The sequence below is a fragment of the Aptenodytes patagonicus genome, chromosome 18 (genome assembly GCF_965638725.1).
Source record: "Aptenodytes patagonicus chromosome 18, bAptPat1.pri.cur, whole genome shotgun sequence".
Taxonomy (NCBI): Eukaryota; Metazoa; Chordata; class Aves; order Sphenisciformes; family Spheniscidae; genus Aptenodytes; species Aptenodytes patagonicus.
This window is the reverse complement of record NC_134966.1, coordinates 12,239,150-12,257,424: the sequence shown is the minus strand read 5'-3', so window position 1 is coordinate 12,257,424 and position 18,275 is coordinate 12,239,150. Positions and strand designations below refer to the sequence as shown.

The window sequence follows — 18,275 nt, the reverse complement described above, 5'->3', positions numbered from 1 at the left end:
TGCGCTTTAGTGTTTTTCGTACGTGTCTTTGCCGTGTGCTTCAGCAGGATTCGAAGGTGTTTCCTCTTGGAAATTCATAGGAATTTTCTTTTAAAAATTATCAAGACTACTCATTTCGCTGAGGGGAAGGGCAAGTCTTTTAAAAAAATAAGTGTATTGCTTCTGCTGTTTGCCTTATAAAATATAGACAAGTAGAGATTTCTTCTCTTTCTCACACCGTCTTCTGTGACTCTTGTGTAACATCATAATATTCTTGGGAGAATTTACATTGTATTAAAATGTGGTATGAAACCTACCATGACCTTTGAAAACAATACATCCTTTAATGTGGCTTGGGGGAGGGGTTAGCGAGGGAGTAGCCATAAAAATCTTCAGGGTTCAAGATGAGGTTGAGATTTTTGTGAGTGCTTTTGTCGTAGCAGCAACTGTTTGATTTAGTGGCCCCTGCTACAATGGGTTGTGAGAACAAAGCCAGAATATCCCATGTATGAGTTCGTTAAATGTAAGACCCATCAGGAAAATTGAGGGGGGGGGGGAAGCTTCCTCAGCCCTCTCTCTCTGAAATAAAACATGTGCAAGATATTTGAAAAAACTTCTTATCAATTGCTTTATTTCTTAACCTACGTTGTCTTGTATGGCTTTTGAAACCAGAGGAATCGGTGAGATGAGAGGTAACAGAGCCAGGGCGGAGGGAGGGCTACTCGCTTTAAAATTATTATACTTACTATGTGTATTGATATTGTAGTGAAATTTCAAGGTTAAGGAAGTCCAGAGCACCCCCAGCACAAAACTGCTTTAAATTTGCCTGTGCTTTACTATTTCTGTAAAGTTCACTGCGATTCTGCCCCGGCTGTCCCACCATTCGCCTACGCAAGGCGCTTGCATTAAGTAGGGTGAAAAATAGCAAAGGTCAGGAGCCGGCAAACCCGTGGGCCGCAGGGGGAGCGTTTCGGGCCTGGTCATGGTTCCTACAGGATTTTTTTTTAAACCTCTGAAACGCCAAGAGTTTCTGTAGGTAATTATTTTTTATCTACCAGTTTTGTTTGAGCGGCAGTTTACAGGGTGTACGGGCACCTCTCTAGTCCCTGGAGGTCTGTGTCTTTGTTCATGGTGTGTGCCGCTGTTCTACGGTGAATTTTAATCTGGAAACGCACCCAATTAACAGTTTCTGCAGGGAGGCATGTGCAGTTATTGTGGCGATGGGGCCATTCACACCGCCTCGCCGTCACCCTGCTAGCGGGGAGATGGGGATGGCAAGGGAAGGATTCTGATTCCTCCTCGCTTTAATCATCCAGGCTTCCCATGTTCGCCAGGCGACGGCCCTATTCTTCCCACAACAAAAAAGCTGCGCCTGGAAATGAGCCCTCATTTACATCCTCGGCCATCAACATGCTCCGGTGAGGAGGGAGCCCCGTGATCCGCCACGGGACGCTGCGGGCTGGGGCGCCGCACCGTGATGCTGCAGCAATCCACAGCGTCCTCGTCTGCCTTTTGCCATGTGTGTAAGCCGGTAGTTTCATGGCTCCCTAATGCCGTGGCACGGCATGCCCGGCGGCGAGCGTGGCCGTTGCTGCTGACCCCGGGATCCCCCAGCGCCCGCGATTTATGGCACTGCTGGTGGGAGCAGGGGGAGGGCCAGGAGTTAAGCTGAGGCTGAGCTAAGCCCTGCAGATAGAGGACTCTTCTGTCCTAGGCTAATCCCCCGGCCCCCTCCCAGCGTTTATCAGATAGCTGAAGGTAGAGATTATGCAATTGGTGACTACAAAGTCATGTTTAGCTGCCTCCCTTCAGCGAGATGCTCAGATAGCCCCAGTCCTGATCTGTACCAGCATTCCTCTGCAGTCTTCATTAAGCACATACCTGAGGTTGTCTGTCCTGTAAAACTGGGAATGTTTTAGTGTGGTGACGACACCGTGAATGTTTCTTTAACTAAAGTTTGCGTTTCCTTCGTTCATCCCTTTATTTTAAGGTTTTATAACAATTGCAGTGAAATTTGCAGAAAAGTGCAAATTTGCATGCTGTGCATTAGCAAACCTTTTGAAGATTAATACAGATTGGTTATGGTTTTTACTGGGTTTAAACTGTGGAGAAAGCTGCTTGTGAAGAGCAGCTGGTTTAGATTTTTACTTGGCTTGTGTAACTGAAAACTGGTTTCATTTCTGATCCTAATACATTTGGCTCATTTATTTCTATTGCGTTCACATGTTCTCCAGTAGTAAGAAGTTACGCACTGGTTTGTCAGGTTGCTTAGGCTTTAACGAGACTGGAGAGGACTTCACTGTGACTTCTACCTCCTGCTGCAACAAAAATCCTGTAGATAAAAACACCTTTGTCTCAGAAAACTCCCTGGTCAAATCTAAGTGAGGAAAACCAGGCTCGGTGGTGTTGTGCTGAAGTGAGTTTGAACCAGCTCATCTTCACAAGCCGGTGCCGTCCTAAGGTTGGGGTTTTTCAAGGTCTGTATCGTTTCACTGAGTGATACAAACCGGGAACAACGGGATGTGGGTAGCACACCAGGCACGATGCAGATTTGTGTAGTCGTGCGTCTGCCCAGTCTGAGCTTTCTCGTTAGCTCCCAGCGCGGGACGGTGGGTGCAGGCAGCTGCCGTGCCCCACTCCATCTCCTGCGTGAGGCAGCGGTTCAGCCCCTGCCTGCTCCCGGCACTGTGCCCAGCTTCTCCCTCCCTTCCTGCTCTGGCTGTGCTATCTTTTTTTGGAGTAATCGTGTCAGGTGGTTTCTCTGGTTTGAATTTGTACTCTTCTTTTCCTTCTTCTTGCTCTTCAAGGTTTTTTTATTCTTTCTGTCCCTTATACTGTCTCCTTGTTTTTCTGAGCTGGTCTGTCTGTCTCCCTTCTCTTACTGCCCTCTCCCCACCTCCTGTTATTCATCTTCTCAACCACTTTCCTTTACCCGTCAAGACCCGTCATCTCCAACACCGTATGACCCTCTGCCGCTCACGCCGGAGCATTGCTGTAATTCCCTCGTCACCTGGACAAGTCGCCGTTGTGGCCGCTCGGGTGCTGTCTAGAAGGAGCCTTTGTCCCTGCTGAGGTGTTAAGGGCGTCATGTGTACACCCTCTCTTCTGCTCCTGTCACCTGGACGTACCTAAAGGAGCACTGGCCCTTGAGTGCCTTCGCTCTGCAGCTCGCGGCCGTCTCGGAGGAAGAGAAGAAGCAGCTCTGGCTGCTCTCCTCCCCGGTGGTCCAAAACGCCGTGTGGTCTGGGCTGTCCCACCTTCCCCTTCCCAAGGGACAACCTTGACTGCTTTGTGGTGTCTCCCCCAAGCACTGCCACGTACTCCTGATTTCCCCGTTAATTTGAATTGTAGTTATCAAATGAGCTCCTGCAGCAGAGAAGTTTCTCCTCTGCGTTTTGAACAGTTGGGCCGCAGAGGAGTACCTTCCTGCACAGCACAGCCTGCATCTGCAAGGCGGGGCCTGGAAAGCGTATGCACTTCTTGTGTCTCCTAAACAGCTCGCCTTTAACGAAATGTGATTAAATATATGTATCACGCAAACTCCAGAGGGAAAGGGCTGAGTCACTGAAGTTAAACTCTGGGTACCCAAGGCTCGCGTGGAAAACCACATGCAGCGGCCGTCCCCAGGGAGCTGCAGAGAACCGTTGCCACCTCCCGGGTCCTGCTTTAGCTGTGGGTATTTCTGCCTGTTGGAGATTGCACGGTCGTGTGTTCAAGCCAAGAAATACCAGAAATAATCCGGTTTAACCAGCATCCATAGGAAATGCGCAACTGAGTGAAAGACAGAAGTGTGGTTCCTCAAATCCTGTTGCTCCAAACCAAAGCGATGTCGTTTCAGTTCCTCGATGCCTCCGCCTTGCTCAGCCAGGGTGATCTAGTCATCTGGGTAATGATTATTTGACATTTGGGAAAGCAACCCCATGAAGTATACTGCAGATTTGTGTGCACCCCTGAACGCACTCGAATAGTGCCCATCTTCAAAGCGCAGCTCTGTTCGCAACTATCGGGATATTAAGGGGTTAAAACACTGGGGTGGGGGAAGGCAGGTTGGCCTGGCATGCGAGGGGTTAAGCTGTTTGGCTGTGCTAAACATCTGCTACAGGAAAAGCTGCTGCTGCAACTTGCTGGCTTTATTTTAAGTGTTGCTGACTGTTAATGTGAAGCAAGGTTTAGGCCTCCCTATGCAGATGCAAGGTAATGAGGATCCATCTGGGTTAACTACCTGGGTCTCTTCAGCCATCATTTATTTTTTCCTTTCCGTTTGACATCGGTGTCTGTGGAGATCACTGCCTGCTCACAGGTTCTCGCTGAGCTGTGCGTCGTCCCTGCTCTGTCTCAGAGGCAATGTTAGAGTCTTAAGATACTGAATTTAATGTGACAGCTCCTGTTGCTGGGAGTCCTGCAATTTACATTTTTAGCCATCCAAAGGCCTTCCAGAGGTTTGGAAAAGGAACAGTAAAATCACGTCATTGTGACTTAACCGGACCATCGTTTCTGTAATAATGAATAACGTAATTCACTTGGGTTCTGGGTGGTGACTTGTGCCGTGAGGCTTTTGCTGGCGTTTGCTGGAGCTGCAGGAGGAAGCGAGGAGGTGGCCGGGTCCCTCTGCATGCCCCTGGGAATACGCAAGGTGTGACAGTATTTCACGTTCATTGGTGTCCGCCTGGCACGATTTCTGTGTTTGCACACCCTGGTCTGTGCAGTTGATGCAGGGCACTTTAGACCCTTTTTCCCCTCAGGGTTTCTGTTCCTCTCTGCTAAGAACAGCTCGAAGTTTGACGGAGGCTGCCAGGGAGAGCCGCGCTCTCACCCCCACTCTAAGGGTCCTGTCCCGGCGCTGGGAAAGTGAAAGATGGAGCCTCCCCTTGCAGCCATGCCCTGCTGCTCTCCAGCGCTGTGCAATGGATCCGCACGAGCCTGACAGCCGGCTGCCTCTTCGTCAAACTGACCTTACAGAAACTCAGGGGTTTTCCTACTGCGTGCCCGCAGCGGGTGCTGGCACCACTGGGCACCGAGAGGAGCATTCAGAGAGAAACCTGAAAATCAGGAATAAAATAAACTTCTGGGGCAGCGCAGCGTGCTTGTGCCACACTGATGAGAAAACATCATCCATTTCTTTGCTCTCATTTCTGTTCTTCATTAAGGGAATAAATAAGGTGGTGCCAGGGAAGCCACTCGGGGACTTGTTTGGCCCCTGGGTGATGGGTTTGATCTCTTGCCCGTGCAGGGAGGAGACCGTGTTCCGTGGCAGAGCCAGACACTGCAGCGATGTGGCCTCTTACGGCTGTAACATGTGCTCCTCGCGATCTAAACGGTGCTTCGTTTCCCAAACTGCTTTCATTTCTGATAAATTGTGTGACTAAGGGCATTTCTGAGAGGCTGTTTTTTAAACAAACTTGGGTTTTACTTTTCTTCATTCTTCTTGCCGCTGTTGAGAATTTCTGGACTTAATACCCTATGAATATGTTGAATTGAAATGACTTTATTGGCAGTTGAGGAACTGGATTTGTGGCAGGCCTGTGAAGCTCCAGAGCTGGAGGCAAACCCCTCTGCGCACCTTGCTGTGCTGAACGAGTAAAGGTGGTGAGGAGCCTCGTGCTGGCGGCACCTCCGGCCGGGCTGTGCCGGGCTGCTGAGACCAGCGTTTCTGCATGAACGCCCGTGCTGCGCTCTGCTTTGCAGACATCTGTCCGGGCAGGCCACGGGGTGCCGAGACTTTCCCAGTCCCCTCGGGAGAGTTTCTGATCGCTCGGTGAAGCCGTTTTGTTGACCACAAAGCCTTTCGTCTTCTCTTCCAGATGAGCGGGTGGATCAGCGAACCTGCCTGATCTGCGGGGACAGAGCTACGGGGCTGCACTATGGGATCATCTCCTGCGAGGGCTGCAAGGGGTTCTTCAAAAGGAGCATCTGCAACAAGCGGGTTTACAGATGCAGTCGAGACAAGAACTGCGTCATGTCACGCAAACAGCGCAACAGATGCCAGTACTGCCGGCTGCTCAAATGCCTCCAGATGGGGATGAACCGAAAAGGTAAAGAAAACTGGGCTTTTTACTGGTGGAGGTACAGATTGGGGCCAGTGTTAGCAATGCATGCTACCCTTCCTCAGCTGCCATTTTGTATTGCAATTCTGCCTCTAAAATTCTTGACAAGAAAAAGTGAAACTTCAGCAAAATTATGCATGGATAAAAAAATTCTTCCTGAACTACTTCGTTACTGTATTGGAGGAAAAATCTGTATGAATTGAAAGCACGTATAAATATTTGGAGAACTGATCGTTGTGATCCCTTTTTTCAGGGAAGGTAACAGTTTGTTACTGTCCTTCCTGACGGATCTGTCCTTGCATTTACCCTGAGCGAAGTGGTCACTATTTCTATGCTTCAATATACTAACGTGGCAAAAATGAATGCATTTAAATAGGCTTTTAAAATCCCAAGAGATCTGAGTCAGACTTCACCTGTTTGTTGTCGTGGGAGCTTAGACCTGCAGTTGCTGCCCAGTGATAAGAGGTGAGGGTCTTCACTTACTGCCCGTCTCCAGTTAATGACGTGCGGCTCCCAGCAGCGACATGTGGAGCTGGGAAATGCCGAAGGTGGTTTTGCCAGGTACGAGATCACTGAGGAGGCAAGTGAGATCTGGGTTAGGGACAGCCACCCCTTAGTCCCCACGTGTGCGGAGGTGATGAAATGCTACGGTATCATCTTCAGGATGGAAAATCTTAAGTGGCTCAGAAATTAATAATAAAAAATGGACTGGGATTTATTTCGGTGTCGTGTCTCTACTCTTCCCTCCAATCTTTTGACTTTTTAATCTCTGGAAATGTCGTTACCCATTACAAGCAGAGATTTCTTGGTTTAATGGCAACAGACAGGAGTCTGAGCAGAAGCGGGTGTTGCTGCAGCACAGGGGCTGCTTGGGCTCCCTCCTGGACGTGCAGGTGGGGCGGCGGGAGGGACCCCTTCCAGGCCACCAAACAGAAGTGTCATCTCATGTTTCTTAAATGTAGCTGTTGATGCCTTTAGTGTCATCGTTCATATGAAAGCCGCCTGTCAAAAGCACTAAAACTTCCATAAATTTACTGCAAATCCACCAGGATCTTCCTTAGAAAACGTATCTCGGGGCTGAGATGGAAAGCTTATCCCCTGACTGCTTTGATTACAAAATTGTCTGTGGGAGTTTCATTTGACGGGGAAGGCAGGCTAGTTCCCGGTAATCTTTCGACTGAAGAGTGTAGTTCTGGGTGACCAGAAGCGCTGGCTGGGTTGGTTTATTTTAAGTGCCTGTAGCGTGAACCGCCCGGCGCTTGTCGCCAGGACCTTGTAACGGGGGGGGAGTTATTTTCGCTTCCCAAGCTCTCTCGTCCCGCTCCGCGCGATCGTCCGAGCCCGGCGCGGCAGCCAGACCCTTGGAGGCGCCGGCCCGGCGCCGGGCTGCCCGCCTGCTGCTCCCGGCGCCCCATCTCTCCCCGGCCGGCGGGCCCTGGCCGCGCTGGCGCTGCCGGTGGCGGCAGCTCGCGCTCCGGTGGCGGCGGGCGCGGCGCACCCGCGGGGGCGGGGCGCCACCTGCCGGCCCGCTGCCGGCCCTCCGTTCTTCCTTCTCCCCCGAGCAGCCGGGCGAATTTCGCTCGCAAGCCGGCGTCTCTGCGGCCCGCGGGGAGGTCAGCGGGCGGCGACCGGTGGTTCTGTGGCTGCAGCGGGCCCGGCAGCGCTTTCGGCAGTGGCTGGTGCGGCTGCCTGGGGGTTTCAGCCGTATGTAAACGGCCAGACGGCCCCCGAAACGCAGAACACGGTTCGCGTGGAAGGAGGAAGGGGTTCAGCAGGACCTTGCCCCTCGCACATCGTGTCCAAGCAGGCTCCTGCCACAAACCCTCCCACGGCTCTCTGTTATTACCTTCTCTTCTTAGAGAGGTGCAGGCATGCCCACCTTACAAGACCGCTGCTTACACAGGTACGGGGCCCGGTTGTTACAGCCTTGTTCTTTTTCGTTTATTTTTCTTTTTTCCCCTGACGGGTACTAGGTTAAGAAGCATTTTCCTCAGTATTTTCGTGCCATGGTGCCCAAATTATTGCATAACTGAGTTGCAAAGTTACTTCGTAACTAGGTCTAAATATAGTTATTTTTGAATTCAGATAAGGCATAGAGCGTAACATTTGAAGGAAAATCTTTGAGGAGACTTTGACTGTTGTACAGCCCTGTACCAAGACAGCTCTTCTGGAGAGTTTGTGCGTTAGAACCACCCAGGTCTCTTGAAGCCTTTTTTGATGGACCACCAGCAAAAACGTTACTACCTTTTGTTGCAGATCTCGGCTAGGTTATGCAACTAGCAAGACTTCAAAAAATCCCGTGTAAGTGAAGCATCTTGAATGTACTGGGAGACAGGGGAGTTCAAAATCCGAGCTGTAAGCAACAGGGAATAGTGCTGGTCCACAAAGTCTGAGCTTTGCAGCAGAACGTGTGTTTGTCTTTGCTGATACCCAAGTCGAGTATCGCAGCAGATGCGAAGTATTGCCGAGCACCTCCCAGGTGTGGAGTTTTTCTTCCATGTAGGCTAGGAACAGTTGTAAGAGTTTCCAAAAATAAATGAAGTCAGTTTGCATCCTGTAAATCTTGCTGTTGGATGCTGTGCCCACGGGGATGCTGTGCCTGCAGGGTCCGGCAAGGCGGTCTGGAGAGCATCGAACCACTGACCAGCAGAGAACTGCTGGAGCGCTGGTAATGGTTTCAAGAGTAATGGGATTCATTTAACCTCCAGTTGTTGGAAAGTATCACCAGTCTTAAAGATAATATGCATGAGCTTGGGTAATGCCTTGGATAGAGCTCTGCTTTAAATGGCACCCACTGCTACAAGGACCTGCACAGCCAGACTACAAACTCCTGTTAGCACACAGGGGTTAAAGGTTTTGCTGGGTTTGAGTTCAGAGTGCGGGAGTTCATGCAAAGTGTTGCCCTCAGAAGCAGCTGGCTATCTTTACCAATTTAAAAGGCAGCTCATCAAACCAGTTCAGCAGGGAGGGCAGCTCTGCTGGAGCTCTGGATAGAGCTACAGCCGTGCTTGTGGGCAAGGCAGAAGGCTGCTGGAGAATAAAGACCAGCCCGGTGACGACCAGCATTGTCTCCATGGTTAAGAAGAAATGTAAACTCTGCAGAGGCAGATTTTCCAAGGCGTTCTGTAAGATGATGTGGACATAGAAAAGGAAGATGTAAGCTACTGTCTGCTACAATTACCCTCTGAATTCAACAGACCAAGACAATTCATGTCCATGGCTCTTAATAGAATTAGCTGAGAAGCTTTCTGAATCACAATTAGCAATAAAATTGGAAAACTAGAGAAATTCCCGCAAAATTGTTACTGTAGTTCCATTAAGTTAAAAAAAACTAAAGGAAGTAACAGAGAGCTAACCACGACGGCTCAGTTTTATGTCAGCCACTTCTTTTTAATGAGAAACCAATATTTTTTTGAAAGAGCTTTCATAGAAAATAAACAGCCTTGTTTGTTAAAATGAGCTTGTTGTCTTGGTATAGCTTAAAAGATTTGTGTGATGTGAAAGGTAACTGTAATGGTTTTATGTCCCGTGTTTGTGGCTTCTCCAGTGTGCTTAAATGAATGCTGTCTGGCATTTCAAATAAAAATACTTGCCGTTCTATGGAGGTGATAGAGTTTGCGTTAGAAGGATTAAAACTGTATTGCTGATCTCCTAACGTGTTGTTGTAAGGTGCCACAGGGATCACTGTGCTGCTGGGCACGGGCTGGCGGAGTTGTAAATCATCAGGACAGTGTTGCATAGTGATTTGCATTGCTTGGCTAGGTGGTTACGATGCAGGAAAATGCAGTTTACGTCCAACTGCATGCAGTCGCAGCAAGGCAGAGCTATGCCTTGGGGGAACCCACCTGTGTAATCCCTGAATTGCAAGTGCAGCACTGAGGCAGACAGGGATGATTTGAACTGAGGAGATCTAAAATCAAGCAGCAGTGTGGCTTTTCTGGTACAGAAATTTTTCCTTAAATTTTGTGCCATTTTCTGCTTCGGGAGGGCCTCCTGCAGCCCCGTGTGCCGAGCAGGGTGAGGCCGGCCGGCAGCAGCAAGGTCACCGCGCAGCTGGGGAGAGCCTCCTGCCAAGTCTGGCCAGGTCGCGGTGGGAAAGAGATTGGGACCTGATAAACAGGGGGGACCCGGCCCGGGAGAGGAGGCACATGAGGAGCAGAGTTGGTCTTCGAATGCTGTCGGCTTCTGCAGAGCTGCTCTGCCAATAAAGAGAAAAGCAGGGGGAAGAGGAAAGTAGAGAAGCAGCTTCAGGATAATCTCCTTAATTGGACTTCACTGAAGCTCCCTGGAAATTGTTTAAAGAACCTTAAAAATGCAACTGCTGTACTGAGAAACTAGGCTGCCCTTCCGAAATGAAACTGCATAGCTCGGTCTAGTAACTCGAATTTTAAACAACAGCTTTGCATGCAACCGCCTGGGTAAAACATCTCCCCTCCATTTTCTGTGATAGCTGTAGGAGATCTGACCCTCTGAAGTGACAGCAGTGACACTAGTTACCACTGAAGTGCTTTATCTCTGTGTTGTCGGCAGCACTGGTTGGTGTCTCTCCAGGTGGAGTCTGGCCCACGGTGGTTCACAGGGCTGTGGGCAGTGGAGTTCGAAATGCCAGCGTTCGCATTTCATTTTCTAGCAGTCATGGGCATTCGCTGGGTTATTTCCAGGGGTGAAGTAGGGTTGCTTTCCATGTGCCACTTCTCAAATTATTCTGGAATTAATTGTGCTAAAGGACTTGCTATTCCTTCATTACCTGTCACTCAAGGGTCACATGAAGAAACTAAACTCACTGAGTAATGCTTGTAGCCCCGTGGATGTGTGTATGCCCTTTGGGGTGAGGATCATGGTGTGTACTGCTTGAGCTCTCTAGTGCCCTGGAAAGCACTGGAGGTTTCTGTGTAAACTGCTTTGATGAGCAAAATGAATCTTTTAAGATATAAAGATTCTTTTCAAAATAGCAGATACCTTCGTATGTATTTCTAGAATACTGAACAGTAGTGTTCCTCACCAAGGTTTGGTTGTTTTCTTTCAGCAATCAGAGAGGATGGCATGCCAGGAGGCAGAAACAAAAGCATCGGACCTGTCCAGGTGAGCACGTCTGGCCCTTTCTCCATGGTTCCCTTCAGCTTTTCCTCCCTCAGCCTTGGCACACACCTCGTGGGTGGTGAGCTCGGACCGTGGCAGCAGCTGGGCGTGGGATGGGGCCGGGGTTGATTTGACTGAGCCTTTCTCAGCCCTGCCCGTGCCTCCTGCTGGCGTAGCAGGGCTTTGACTCTCCACAAGCGCTAGAAATACCTGTCATGAACAGTAGATTTGTAAATAAAGCTCGGTGCTTGCTTGTCCCCGGAGGGGACACAGCGTGGTCCCAGGGTGCCTGTGTGAATTCACGGGCAGTCTCTGGCCATCACGGCTCTCTGTCCTTTGTGAGCCGCACAAGGACATCCGTCCCTCCGCAGCTCCCAGTAAATCTCACAGACTGCCTGCTGCAATTCCTTCAGTTGTTGCAAGCGGGGCACCCAGTAAATGTCTCGCTGATTGATGGTGCAGCTTGTCTGGAGATGTCTTGTAAAGCGCGAGGTAATTCAGCACAACAGCTTGTACTGCACATGTGAGAAATGATGGCCATTTCCAGCTCACTTCTAGAAAAGCGGTCTTTTAAAAGTTTACTATTTATTTTAATAAAACAGAAATAACACTGAAAGCATTTTCTGTGACTCTCTGTGCCTATGAAGAGACTACTCGCCCCAGTCCAAAACCAAACCATGAGAAGCCAAGCAACCAGATGCCCTGCTTGCTCAGTAAGGTCCTCCACAGTGAACTGAGAAAAAGGCAAGAATTAGACAGTGGGGCCATGCCTGTGGTCAGCATCAGAGAGCGCCTAGCTCAAATAATAAAAAAATCTCTTAGTAATACTAGAACATTTTCTGCTGTTTGCAAACATCATATTTATAACAGCATTAGTTACTGATTCTTAAAGCCTGTGTGGGTCTATCAAGGAAGAACAAACATTTAATTTCTGGCCAGGTAACAATTTTTACTGCCTCTCTGAGCAAGGTAGCTGTAGTAAAACAGCAGCCTTTGCTAGCCAGAGTGGGCCGTCGCGCATCTGAGATTTGCGTGATCAGTCAATGTTGGACCATAGGTTATGCCATCAGCTCCTTCTCCTGGGGTGAGACTATTTAGCTATTGCACTCTTCAGATTATGTGTATGGGTAAGCCTATCAGGTTTTTCCGACAGTTTTGCAAGACTGGAATAAACTGTCTAAGCAATGTTTGGCTCTTGAAAATGATGTTCAGAGTTCACTGCACTTTCTTGCAGCATGTTAACTCGAAGTCTTTCTGTGTTTTGTGCAAGCCTCACTAAGGGACATGCACAGAATTAAAAAAAAAAAAAAAAAAGCCCAGAAACTTTCATGTTCCATTTTCCCCACTACTGATGCAGCATTTCTCCAGGAGCATACCCAGCTCTTTCTTGAAACTTTATACTTCAGTGAACTCCATTTTTTATTTTTTTAGCCCATTTTAGCTTCATATATATTACTCTTTAATACGTGTTTTAAGTGTTAGATGCTTGATTACTTCTTTAAGTGCCACCTGCTTCTTATCTGGGGAAAAACAGTGAGCAATGATTCCCTGTAAACGTTGTCCTGACTAATTTTATATATGTCATCTTGCGTCTCTCAATTGCTTTATCAAACCGGAGCCTACCCCACCTTCCGTTTGCCTTTACCTCTGGCGAGTACTGAGTGATGTTCCCGATGAACTGGCCTCAATTACTCCCAGGTTTTTCACTGTGTGACAGTGGCTGATTTACGGCTCGTAGCTGTGTGTATTTGACATCATCTTTTCATGTGTCCATTCCTGTCTACTGTGTTATCATCACTTGAATTGTACTGCAGGCACTGGAGGTCACCACGATTAGCTGTAAATGGAGTTTTTCATGTACGTTGTTAAATGTAAAGGAAAGATGTGATATCTGCAGGAATGGCGAAGCGTTTCTCTTGGTGCAGGGTGGCTTCAGCTCTGTTGGATGTGGCCGTGTGGTCAAGGTGTTCATGTACAGAGGCTCTGCCTTATTTCTGTTCTCAGCTGAAGTAACCATAATGGTCCTGTATTTGACAGATATCAGAGGAAGAGATTGAGAGAATTATGTCTGGGCAAGAATTTGAGGGAGAGGCAAACATGTCATGGAGCAACAACGGAGACAGTGACCATAGTTCCCCTGGAAATGGAGTTTCTGAGAGCAACCAGCCTTCACCCGTTTCTACTCCATCTTCAAGGTGGGAACGACCCCTGGAAGAATTTCGTATTACAGTAATCTTGACTGTCTTTCCCTGAGTGATACTTTGGGTCAATGTAGGAAAAAATACACTATGAGTGCATCTTTGCATAAAGTGAGCATACTGCAGTTTCTTACATCTCTAATTGCATTTTGAGAAAGACAGCGCTGGATTGAAAAGAATTGAACTGTGAGGTGAAACACTCATGAGCAAATGAAAAAGAAGGCAACACTGAGATAAAATTATATTTAAAATAGATCTCTTAATTTGTATCGATAGTTTTTTCTGCAGATCGTGGGAACTTGATTACTTTTCACTGTTCATTTTGTATAAGCTGTTTTTTCTCCACTGTGCTCAGATTTTGAAAATAAATTACTGCATTTAGGTTACTAATTGATGGTGTTATATTAATGTCAGTTACTGTTAGTGCAGCGTTTGACTGTAAGCATGGCAAGAATCTCAGACTTGCATTCCATTCGCTTTCAGTTGCATCTTAAGCTAGGAGATATTTGTGTTCACTGGCTGTGTAAATTCTTAATTTAGAATCCTAAATTCTGTCCCTTTAAGGAAGCTGGAGTGGAAATGCTTCATACAGTTGGGTTTCTGTTTTACTCTCCGAATGGCTGCTCAGCAGCAGTTCCCAGATCTCCATTAAGTGGAACTAGCGCCAAACCAGGCTCAACATGAGGCAAGTGTAAGGCGTCTGGTCTGCACTCTCAGTTATTTCCAGCGTAGGGTTTAAATACAAAGGCATTTTCCATTCTGTTTTTCTCCTCCCTATTTTTATTAACGTTTCCGATGGAGCTGGATGCAACGTTTTAATGAATCGGGTGGAATTTTTGGGGTATATTAAAAAGCTTTTCCTTTTCCAGTAGGTCTGTGGAGCTGAATGGATTCGCTGCACTCAGGGATCAGTATATCGGGACGCCGGTGTCCACGCACTATCAGTACCTCCCGCACCTTTTTAGCTATTCTGCTCACTCGGCTCTGATGCCCCCCCAAACGCGCAGCCTGGACCCCCAGTCGCACAGTCTTATCAATCAGTTAGTGTCAGCGGAGGACCTGGAGCCGCTCGGCACACCGATGCTCATTGAGGACGGGTGAGTGTGCACGGCGTGGTGCAAGAGGCTGCCCAGAGCTGCGTGTTCCCGGCTGTCGTTTGGGTCCGGCTGTCCCTGCCTGCACACACGGCTGTGGCTTGTGTGGCAGAGACTGCTGACGGTGAGGGTGGCGGCTGGGTGCGTGCGTTCACAGCCCGATGGGCACAGGGGACACGTTGCCTGGGAGAAGATGCAGCCATAGTGCAAGCAGCAAACCAGACCATGTCCCGTGTGTGGCCTGTGCCCTTGCCTGGGGCTGGAGCTGGCGTGCACGGACCTTGCGTGGGGTTTCACGCTACGTGGCCAGGCTGAGCCTGTGCGGGAGTGGCTTCGATGGGTTTCAGCCCTAAGATTGCATTAACTGCACAAAAGTTAATAAGCACGGGAGCTGGAAAAATACACATGGGTGGAAAAAAGCTGGGTAGCCTGTCCATTGGTGAGAGCTGTGGGGCTGTCTCTGAGGCTGAGCCGCCCTGTGGCCAGCAGGCTGGGTGCTGGCCGGGTGGGTGACCCCAGCAGTTGGGGGGGTGCTCCCCTTGCAGCCCCCGGCTGGGCAGGTTGGGTGGGTGACCCCAGCAGCTGGAGGGGCTCCCCTTGCAGCCCTGGGCCGGGCAGGCTGGGTGCTGGCCATCGCGGCTCCCACCGCCAGGTGACAGTCTGGGCACTGGCACATTGGGCACTTGGAACACGAATTCCTGTGGCATTTGCCTTGCTTTTCAAGTGCCTCGTCAGATGATGTCGTTCAATGTTGTTAATTGTTTTTATGCCTTCACATTAACTGTGCCTGCAGGTATAAAGTGACTCAGGCAGAGCTGTTTGCGTTGTTGTGTCGTCTGGCGGATGAATTGCTTTTCAGGCAGATTGCTTGGATCAAGAAGCTGCCGTTCTTCTGCGAACTCTCCATCAAGGACTATACCTGCCTGCTCAGCTCTACATGGCAGGAGCTGATCCTGCTCTCCTCGCTGACTGTTTACAGCAAGCAGATCTTTGGTGACCTTGCGGACGTCACCTCCAAGTACTCTCCCTCTGATGATGAGCTGCACAGGTGAGACGTCGGGCTGGGCCTGCGGGTAAGGGAGCGAGATCTAGGAATGGAGGATGGCGGTCAGGTGCCCTGTGACCAGCTAACCACCTCTCCTGGGACAGGTCACCTCACCTGCTGCTGTTTTCCTTTTCTATTTTTTAGGGAATGGTTGTTCCAGGCTTAGAAAGTATGCCATGGTTAGTCAGTGTTGAATCAAAACTTCCTTCTGCAGAGGAAGGTGCATAGTGCTGTATGGTGCTTTTTGAAGTTCCCATAGCAATGCTGTCATCCTCCAGCACAGCCCTACAAACAGCCTTTTTTATGGGGACAGTAAAACTAAGCAATGCTTTGGGTAACCCTGAGATACAGAACGGAAGGTCTTATTTAAAAACCCGTTGGGCCAGTGGAAAGGTTGTTCACAAAGCTGGTTGTCTGTATTATCAAAGTGTTCATTATTAATTGCTATTTCATTGTTTTGATTACATAAATTTAAAGATGTTGCAACTTAGCACTTGTTTTTTCCATAGTACGTGCTATCTGATGCTCTGAGGAACCTGCCTTTCATTTATCATTTTGGTCAGGATGTTGTTTTTTGGTTTGTGTGTTTTGTTTTGTAGTCTTGGTGCCAGACAGATCCTCCTTTCGGTAGTAGACTCACAATCTCACAATATTATGGCAGAATAGGTAGGATGTACGGAAACTGCTGCCCACCTTCCCTTTTAACATCTGCCCCGTTTGTGCTCTGCCCTTGCTAGGCTTGGCAATTTTGCAAGAGTCACCAGGGGATCTAAGTGTCTGGTGAGCAGAGATTTAAAATACTGCTGTGGTCCTCAGCCAGTATCTAACGGTTCTCTGAGGTTCCTTTGTGAGTCTGTTTTGACAAGCGGAGGGGCTGGCTGGCTGATGACCACGGCGGAGGAGTGGGGGAGCCGAGAGCTGGACCCAGGTGTCTCACTCCCTGGGGCAGGTTCCTCCACGGCGCTGTTCTGCCCGGCCATTCATGGTGCATCTGGTGCTGCTCCTGCAAGGAACAGTAAGGGTCATAGAAAACCACAATAACACTTGTTCCTGCATTCAGCTGTCCTTTTGTTCCTGCTGTCCTGGTCAGAGCCTCAAAAGAAAAGTGTTTGCTTCATTTTGGGTTTGCGACAAATACGAGCGAGAGGTAAGAAAACAAGACAAAGGAGGAATCCTCGCCCTTCAGAAACCAGCAATTCAGAGCTGGTCGCCTCGAAAGTCCTTCAGAGAAGATCTGTGCACATGGATGAAAATAGGTGTTCTTGGGAGTGGAATGTTTCTGTAGTCTCTTCTTCTGATTTAGCTTTTCAAGTATCATTAATTGTCATTAGTAACATGGGAAAATGCACATCAAAAAAGCCATTTAAGTGGGAAGTTGCACAGATGAGGGGTCTCAAGCTGCACGGCTCCCTCCCAGTTGTCTTTATGGTAGTTCAGCCATAGCTTGACTGTCTGCAGGTGGCAGTGGGATAGTTCATGGGTATCAGTCTCCCTGTCCGATGCACTCGTGGAAAAGCTGGTCCCTTCGGATTTGCGAGGGGCTTTTACGGAGAGGTGTCCGACTTGTGGGTTTCTTTGACGAGTCCCTGTTTCCTCTGGCATTGATCAGTAATGATTGCAAACCAAAGTTCACTAGATCGCGCAGCCGGTTGAAGAAATTTCACTGAGCTGTGATAGTCTGGCGCTCTGGGGTTAATTTCTGTTCTGTTCTGACGGGAGCAATGCTAATGCTTAGGTAGGTGACGCGTGAAGGCATAGGATGAGCTCCCCAGCCCCGGTGTTTTAATCACTTCTAACAACTGACTAAATGTTCTGTTTGCCTGCTAGATCAAATGTTTTCTTTTATTGTGCTGTTTTTCTGGAGATGAATATGAAATGAATAGATTCCTGACCTCCCCCAGCACCCCTGATAGCGCTTCCCTTCCCCCTCCTCCCCAGCTGATCCCGATAACTCCCAGCCAGAAATTTGCCTGGTGTAAACTGCGAGGAAAAGTGTGTGGAGGAGTCAGTCCTCGAGAAGAAATAGGGCTGTGAAAAACAGAACAGCTTTGTTTGAAAGGGGGAGGAAAGTATGCCCAGAAAAGTAAGACAGTTCAACTGCAGGAATGAGAGAAGAGCTCTCCTGGATTTATGAAGTGATGAGTGGCTGGTAAAAATGTGCATGCTCTAAAAACAATTAAACCCAACAGACAACTGAGTGGTCTTTGTGCTCATTAACTTCTTGAGCTTTGCAATCTTGCACCTGCAAGATTTTTAATGTCAACTTGAGAGCAAGAAAACTTGTACAACTTTAGATTAGCCGACAAGGCTTTCATCACTTACAATATTACTTTCTTGAAGAAGTGACCTGGAGTTCAGATAGCTTGTTTTCACTTCTCTGAGGTCAAACTCCACCATGCATTTTACAAATAACTTTGAAGTAAACAAACACACATGCCAAAATAAGGTATTATTCAGTGAAAAAAGTTCTATTTTTGTTCTATTCAAAGATGGCTTTCTGGCTGTGCTCTTATTCTTTCTGCTGTACAATGCCAGAGCGCAGCTGAAGCTTCCCTAAACACTTCTGTCCCACTTCTGAGCATTTTTGCAATATGAGGTTTCTTTGAATCTGGGGGTGTTGCTGTGAGATGCGTTCCCGAGAGGCTGTTCTGGCCGTTGGCACGTGTGGGATGGTCCCGGAGCGTGCCTGCGGGCACCTGCAGCCCTCCGCACCCTCCAGCTCTTCTTCTGCCTGTTGCTTACACCACAGCTTTTTTGTGATGCATACGCGGGGCGTCGCTACTGAAGAAGAAGCCCAGCACCCCCTTCTGCGGAAGGACCTCGTTCTGCACCTGCA

General features: G+C 48.7%; 1 protein-coding gene across 3 annotated transcripts in view; it reads left to right on the top strand.

Moving 5' to 3' along the window:
• The window catches only part of NR6A1 (nuclear receptor subfamily 6 group A member 1), a 74,991-nt gene that overhangs the window by 49,817 nt on the left and 6,899 nt on the right, over positions 1-18,275 (top strand). For 2 of the 3 annotated variants that reach the window (XM_076355271.1, XM_076355273.1), the window contains exons 2-6: positions 5,781-6,011; positions 11,050-11,105; positions 13,140-13,297; positions 14,170-14,397; positions 15,188-15,442. In XM_076355271.1, coding sequence (XP_076211386.1) covers positions 5,781-6,011; positions 11,050-11,105; positions 13,140-13,297; positions 14,170-14,397; positions 15,188-15,442 — 928 coding nt within the window. The remainder of the gene's footprint in view (positions 1-5,780; positions 6,012-11,049; positions 11,106-13,139; positions 13,298-14,169; positions 14,398-15,187; positions 15,443-18,275) is intronic. The other variant, XM_076355272.1, reaches the window with a different exon arrangement.